Here is an 8,422-nt window from a genome sequence, read left to right on the forward strand (position 1 = left end):
TTTATATATTTTGAACAAAGTTTACTCTGCAAGACTTAATTTGAAAAGGGTTTGTCGATTTATTGGGTTTGAGAAAAATGCATGCAATGACAAATTATGTAAAATCTCTTGCTAATAAAAGTTTGATTAAACAATTAGTTAACTTATTAATTTGCCTGATTATATAAAATTAAGGAAATAACTCTTCACAATACTCGTTTTGTAATGATAACGGGTACCTTAAGATATCACACTTTAAAAAATGACATACTGTTATTAGTACATTTCAAAAATTTGATGAAGTTTGAATTTATTTTGGGATGTATGGGCAGGGCAGGAAGAAGCCCTTAGAATTATGGTTATAGTTGTTGTTTAGAGCATCATTAAGGGCCTAAAAGAAATTACAAATTGTTTTAGAAATACTAGTTAGATTAGATATGCTTATATATATAAATACAAATAGTCATTTTATTGGCCAATCAACACAGTAATATCAAGCCATATTCAACCTATTAATGAGGGGTATTGTATGGTGTGTCACACTAAAAAGAATTTTAGTATTATCAAGCAACATATGAAGTTCTTTCTATTCTAATAGGATCATGCCTATAATAGGTGTATTGTACTCAACTTCCAGAATCTTCCCCTCATTTTTAATTTTTGTTATATCATTCGGTTTGCTTCTACCGCGTGTGTTTTTCTTCTTTGGTTCTTCGAGTTCAATACTGGATTCTTCTGGCATGGATTGTTCTTCGGGTGCTTCTTCCTCTTCATAAACGAAACCATCCCAATCATCGTTTGGTGCTGATTCCATAATGAATCTTACACAAATTTGAAAACATACATTAGAATATATAAAAATGTGCAAAATGATAATTAAAAGTAAATATATCAAAAAGACTAAATACCAATATGTATTCGATAACTTATGTATTGATAGGTTCGTTCACCCATAATCCTTCCCCATCATCTCGAGATGATATTATATCGTCCTCAACAGTGAAATCAATAAGTGGTGGAATGATTTGATAAATTTGGTCACTGAGCATGAGATCATCGTCACTAGATTCTTGGTTAGCATAATCTTTTGGTTGCGTTGTCAAGACAACTGACCAACGTGCATCTAATGGATCGCTCATGTAAAATACTTGAGTGGCTTGGGACGCCATTATAAACTTATTGAACTTGTGGCCAATTCGATTCAAGTCCACTAACTTGAATCCAAATTCATCGTCTTTGACTCCATTATCACTCCTAACCCAATCACAAAGGAAAACAGGGATCCGAAAACTATTGTAATCTAATTCCCAAATTTCTTGAATTACACCATAAAAAGACATGTCACATTCATTAGAATTTTTATCTTTTGAACTAGATAGTTGGAAAGTCTTAGCAACTATCGTTACACCACTATTCTGTGTTTTTTTACATTTATCATGGTTTTGGGTGCAAAATTGAGTACTATTTATATAGTACGATTGATACTTGAGTACATCACACGAAGGACCTCGTGATATGCAAAGTAGCGTGTTAGATACATTGCTTGGGGATTCACACATTTCCACATATACCTATCAACATACAAGTGAGTTAGTGAGCACAAGTAAATCAATATGATACGTAACAAAACAATAATGTAAATAGTACCTTTTTTTTAAACCATGTATTGAAATTTCGATAATGTTCATCTTGTACCCATTTTTGATTCATTGCCTTAGTCGGAGTAGTGGTCTTGATCCAATTAAAATGTTCCCTTCAAGTATTTGATTGATTTCAGTTTCATTTGAATATTATTATTTTGTTTTAAGTATGAAAAGTTAACTTAAACTTACTCAATGTATAGTTGGACCTCGTCAATATTTTGCAAAACAAGTCGGTGAGCTTCTTCACGATCAGCTCGGCTAACACCGCAAACAGAAACACCTCTATTCTCTCTACTTGTTCCAATATCGACCCGAGTAGGGCGAGAGCCAACAGTTGTAACCTCTGACATGTAGTCTGAGCAGAATTCAATCGTCTCTTCAACGATGTATGATTCAACAATACAACCCTCGGGCCTACTTTTATTTCTAGCATAACCCTTCAACATTTTCATGTATCGTTCAAATGGGTACATCCATCTTAAGTACACAGGTCCACACAACTTCACCTCTCTCACTAAATGCACTGTTAGGTGAACCGTTATGTCAAAAAAGGAAGGTGGAAAAAATTGTTCCAAATAACACAAAACTTCTATAATTTCTGACCTGAGATTCATTAACTTAGGGACATCAACCACTTTACAACAAAGAGATTTGAAGAACAAACACAACCTCGTGATTGCATATCTAACTTTCTTAGGCAACACAGAACGGATACTCACCGGTAGAATGTGTTGAATCAACATATGATGATCGTGAGATTTAAGACCACTCAAACTCAATTTGTTTGTATCCACCCAATCTGATACATTTGAAGAGTACCCTTCAGGTAATTTCACATGGGAGATAGAACTACAGAAAGATTGTTTTTCTACTTTAGTCAGAGCATGACAAGCCGGTGGTAAAAACGTTCGTCCACCAACAACTTGTGGGTGTAAATTGGTCCGGATCCCTAACTCTTTCAAATCTAGGCGGGATTTGATTCCATCTTTGCTCCGCCCAGGAATATTGAACAAGGTATTAAGCAAGTTGTTTGATACATTTTTCTCAATATGCATCACATTCAAATTATGAGGTACAAACAAATGCTTCCAATATTCGAGCTCAAAAAATATTGACTTCTTCTTCCATGGCCCCTGAGGTTCATTTGTAACGTCACTTTTCTCACGCCGACCTTTTCTTTTCTTTGAAGTCATTTTTCGCTTTCCAAGGTGGAATTGAACTTTATTCAACTTCTCAAATACTTGTTCCCCTTGCAGAGGTGAAGGTGGCAATTCAAATTCTTGCTTACCGTTGAATGCTTTTTTCCAAGTCCGAAACACATGTTCCTTTGGTAAAAACTTTCGATGTCCCATATAACACATTTTCTTAGAGTGTTTCAAATACATAGAGCATGTTTTCTCCTCACAAATAGGACATGCCTTGTCCCCTTTCACACTGTATCCAGAAAGATTTCCGAAAGCTGGAAAATCATTAATGGTCCACAGTAATATGGCCTTAAGATTGAATTCTTCTTTCCTAAAGGCATCGTATGCAGGAACACCCTCATACCACAATTGACTCAAATCATCAACTAGAGGGGCTAAATACACATCAATGTCATTACCAGGTTGTGAAGGGCCTGATATCAACAGTGTAAGCATAGTGAATTTTCGCTTCATTACCAACCAAGGCGGCAAGTTATACATCACAAGCAAAACTGGCCAGCAACTATACTTACTGTTAAGGGTTGTATGTGGATTGATTCCATCTACAGAAAGACCAAGACGGATATTCCTAGGTTCATTGCCGAATTCAGGCCACCTAGCATCAATAGATTTCCAAGTTGGTGAGTCAGCTGGATGTCTCATCTTACCATCTAATATTCTATCGCTTGCATGCCAAGTCAAATTTTTAGCATGATTGACATTTCGAAAAAAACGAACCAAACGAGGTATTGGGGGTAAGTACCATAATACCTTTGCAGGGACACCAACCTTCACCTCGTCAGAATTTTTTTTTTTTTTTGCCACCTAGACTCGCCACACGTGGGACACAATACTGCATCCACAAGTCCCTTACGATATAGGATGCAATCGTTAGGACATGCATGTATTTTTTCATATTGCATGCCTAAAGAAGAAAGTGTCTTCTTTGCCTCGTAAAAAGACAAAGGCATCACATTACCTTCGGGTAATAACTCTACTAGGAAAGTTAGTAAATCCGTAAAACTCTTATCACTCCACCCGTGTTTGGCTTTTATATTGTATAATCTAACAAGTGTCGATAATTTAGTAAATCTATTACAATTTGGGTAAATAGGCTTCTCGGCATCCTCTACAAAACTTTGAAATTTCAATAGATCGGCATTTGATTCAAATTGTGCATCTCCTATCATTTCTGGAATGCAATCATCCTCATAGTCCAAATTAACACCCTTAACCTTCTTAGACTTAGATGTTCCCTCGCCCGGAACTCTAATCTTCTTTTCCCCGTGGTAAACCCAAACCTTATAACTCTTATCTATTTCGTTCCTTAACAAATGCTCTTTTATCTTAGTAATGTTCATACGATCCAAGTTACCACATTCAAGACAAGGACAAAGAACCAATTTAGGATTTTTCGCATACTTCTGACAAAAGTCCAAGAAATGGTCAACACCTTGTTTATACTCCGCTGATAATCTATTTGCATTCATCCAATTTCTATCCATTTTAAAACTTCTATAAAGAAAACAAAACAATATTTAATTATTTGTTTGAATATGTGTAGTATTTAATTAGTTAAATTAACTACCGCACATATATAAATTTTAGTGAAATTTATGCATTCTAAACATGAAAATTTATCCTAATTCTACCAAAATTTTAGTAACATAACGACTGTAATCGGACGTCCCAAAAATTTTAAACATGCCAAAAATAAGAAACAAAACAAACAAAATAGCATTAACAGTACAAAAATTATCCACCCATCCGACCGCATTACATGTATTCGCAAAACCTATTTCAGTACGGATGAATATTTAAGATATCTAAACTCATCCAACATGCATATTCCACCCATCCGACCGCAGTATAATTAATCGGAGAACTTACTTCACTACGAATGAATATCTAAGATATTCAAACTCCACTAAATAAAGAATTTTAAAGTTTTAGTGATTATACCTTTCTCCAATAAAGATAGCTACTTGTACACTCTTCAATCAACACAAAGAACCCGATACCTATAAAATATTTAAAATATTAAATTAAAAACTTCCATTTACAAACTTATCAAATTAGAGTAAAAGTAGATAAAATTTTAATCTTTATAACTATTATCAACTTATATATATATATATATAAATATGTATAAATTAAAAATACACAAATATATAACATGTATATTTATATATATTACCGATAATATACAAACATCACTAAATATTAACAACATAATTTTAGTAACTTACCAAGTCTAATAAAGTTACCCATCAACGTACTTGAACAAGATCAAACAGTATCACTACAAATAAATACCTACACAAAATTAACAATTAACAGTTAATTAAATAATTAGATCAAACTAATTAAAATTAAACTTATTCTATAAACATTAATTACACCTTTAACTAACTTTCTTTTTTTAGCTAAATAATAGTAAACTTTTTTTTTCTATAACTATAATAAAGGGAAAATTACATAAACTGCTATTTTTGGTAAAATATTTACACTATTACGTTTAAGGTTTTTTTTTTATATATTTTTACGGTATTCAATAAAAACACATGAAAACCGCATAAAAGTAACAAGAAAACATGAAAAAAAAAAACATAAAAAATAATATACAAATAACAAAAAATCAATAACAAAATAACAAAAATACAACATAAAAATGCATCAAAAAGACTTCATTTTATGTAAATAATATCTTAAAACAATAAAAATGTTTAAAATTCTGTACAACTGTAATTTTGTAATTTTTTTATTATTTTTGTGTTGTTTTCAAGTTATCCCTATAACAAACTTATACCAAAACATTTATTTACCTAAATTTATACAATCATTTTGACTAATAATAATTTTTAATTTTACCTAAACTAAATTAAAACAACTAAATAATTTTTATAATAACAAATTAAATAAATAAATTTTTTACCTAAACTAAATCTTTTTTATTCTAAAAGTTTTTTCCAAATATTTTTTACACGTTAAATTTTTTACAATAAATTAACTTTATAACACATTAAATTTATTCAATAACAACTAACTTTAAATTAAACAAATTAATTTTTTATTCCTAACCATATACGTAAATAAATATATATGTATATAAATAAATATATATTTACATCTTTTTTCTTAGGATATAGATTTTTGGAAAAAATATATATGTAAGAAAATAAATATATAAATAAAAAATAAATAAATGTATATATATACCTTGAGAGAAAGAGAGAGGGGGACCGAGGTGGTAGGTGGTGGTCTGGCATCGAGGTGGTGGGTGGGTGCGGCGGTGGTGGTGGTTACGTAGGGAGGAAGACGAGAGACAAGAGAGGGAGGAAGCGGTTGTGGGTGGGTTTCGTGGCTAGTTGGAGGCAACAGAGAGAGATCGGCGGTGGTGGTGGTTTCGTGGGGTTTCGGGGTTAGGTGCGGTTGGGATGAAGAAATGAGAAAATAGTTTTAAACTGTCGAGTACAAGAGTATTAGATATTCGATAGTTTTACTTAAAATCGTCGCCTATTTTTATAACGAGTGAATACTTAATTTTTTTCAACAGTTTAAAACAGTCATTCATATTTATTAGCGACGGTTCTCGAAAAAAATCGTTTCAAAAACCGACGGAGAATACCCTTTTTGTATTAGTGTAATTACCTAAATGATATTTTATACATGCATAAAGCTGATTTGATAAGATTTTATCAATCTATAAAGAGTGTTTTCAGAGAGTAAATAAAAAAAACTTTATTTACAAACAATTGAGTTTGTAACAAATCAATTCTACCTTGATGATCTTTTTAGTTTAATTATTAACACTTAAACTGCATATTTATACAGAACCTTAATAGAATATATAAATCATCATTACACAAATTACAAACTAAGTAATTATATCCAATCAAACATCCAAGTATTCCTTTCTCATGCAAAGCAAACTATGATACAGAACAAAATACACAGTAAATATCAGGAATCATGAAGCAATTTGTTTAAAAATTAAGAACATTAATTTGGAACAAAGGAAGAACCCCAAGTGATAGTTTCTTAATATTAAAAACTACAATATAAAAGAGCACAATCTTAGTGACAAATTATAATCAAGTAAGTACCATTTTCTTTGTAATTCTAATTGAGAATGAATACTAATTACATAGTACTAATTGAGAATCTTTATAAAAATGTAATGCATTTATTAAACACTAAATTTTTATAATTTTTTAAACATAACAATAAAAATTTTGGTTGCAGCTTCAACTTTCTCATCACTATCCAACAATGGAGTCATAAAATGAAATGAGCAATTTACTAAGTATTGTATTGTATTGTATCAATAACAAATGATATCACAAAGAAAAGCAATATAAAGGAAAATTACAGAAAAGAACTACATATCATACACGTACCGTATCATGAGGATTCCGGAGAGGGAAGATAGGCGGCGGTGGGTGGCGGAGGGGGTAGGGTTCCGTTGGGGTAGTGAGAAAGAGAGATATATTATGTTTGGTTTGTGTGAATCGACGGAGAAGACGACAAAGGCAACAGGGTTTTGGGTTTTGGGCCTTTTGCTATTTGGGCTCAATTCTGTTTGGGTTTGGGCTTAGGGATTATGTCATAAATATTAAAAAAATGACAAAAAGTTTACATTTTTATGGATTTTTAAGTTTTTCTTTTTACAAAAATTCGGACTGTTGTGTTTCCTTTGTTTCTATTTTGCAGCCATGAAAAAACGACGTGAAATTAATGTTTTTCTCTGGAAAAAAAAATAAGTGAAAAACTTTAAAAAAAAAAAAAAACTGTACAAATGTTAAAAAAAAAAAAAAATATCCAATTTGAAGTGTATTGATACAATTTCCATTAGAATTATTTTGGATTTCTTTTATAACATCCAAGTGTTCCTTTCTCATGCAAATCAAACTATGATACAGAACAAAATACACAGTAAAAATTAAGAACAATTATTTGGAACAAAGGAAGAACTCCAAGTGATAGTTTCTTAATATTAAAAGACCACTATTTTATCACAATCTTAGTGACAAATTATAATCAAGTAATTGAGAGAATGAATACTAACTACATAGTACTAATTGACAATTTCTTTCTCAAAAAATGTAATGCATTTATTTATGAATAGTACTTATTAACATCAATCAAATTTTGTTATAGAAAAAAACAAGTAACAAAAAAAGAAGAAGCAAGATTCCAAGATTGATTTAACAATTACAACTGATTAATTATTGATTCGAGCTAGATCGGAATTGGAGCGCAAACACCATGTTGAGGACTGTAACGATATGCCGATGAGATGATACATATTCGAAAAAGATCGAAACAGAAGACGACGACATCTCCAACACGAAGCCCACGACGATGCACATAATGCAACCAATGAATGTATGCCATAAAAACTTCCATTGTATCAATTCTCAAACCCAAAGTTGCGTCTAATATCAAAGATGGATTGTGTTGGTCTAAGAAATCAACCATAAAATTACCATGTTGCAAATTAGCAATATCCATTACTCCTCCTGATGCTATAAACACTTCTAATATCTCTTTAGGCATAACAATTTGATGACCAACAACATTAGTCACATCTTCAAGACTCAATCTTTTTACACA

At 31.5% G+C, this 8,422-nt stretch overlaps 1 protein-coding gene across 4 annotated transcripts; it reads right to left on the reverse strand.

Annotated features, from left to right (window-relative positions):
* Positions 1-390: 390 nt before the first annotated feature.
* On the reverse strand, positions 391-7,381 carry LOC115718144 (uncharacterized). 4 transcript variants are annotated; one of them, XM_061115172.1, is made up of 7 exons: positions 7,207-7,381; positions 5,056-5,122; positions 4,769-4,827; positions 1,812-4,321; positions 1,627-1,732; positions 888-1,550; positions 391-800 (listed from the first exon to the last, which is right to left on the reverse strand). In XM_061115172.1, exons 4-6 carry the CDS (start codon positions 3,467-3,469, stop codon positions 906-908), a joined length of 2,409 nt encoding a protein of 802 aa, XP_060971155.1. In that variant the 5' UTR covers positions 3,470-4,321; positions 4,769-4,827; positions 5,056-5,122; positions 7,207-7,381; the 3' UTR covers positions 391-800; positions 888-905. The 4 variants fall into 4 exon arrangements, with proteins under 4 accessions (XP_060971155.1, XP_060971157.1, XP_060971153.1 ...); XM_061115174.1 differs by lacking the exon at positions 5,056-5,122; XM_061115170.1 differs by having other exon boundaries at positions 1,812-4,827.
* Between the last annotated feature and the right edge of the window lie 1,041 nt (positions 7,382-8,422).

This window comes from Cannabis sativa, chromosome 5 (genome assembly GCF_029168945.1).
Source record: "Cannabis sativa cultivar Pink pepper isolate KNU-18-1 chromosome 5, ASM2916894v1, whole genome shotgun sequence".
NCBI lineage: Eukaryota > Viridiplantae > Streptophyta > Magnoliopsida > Rosales > Cannabaceae > Cannabis > Cannabis sativa.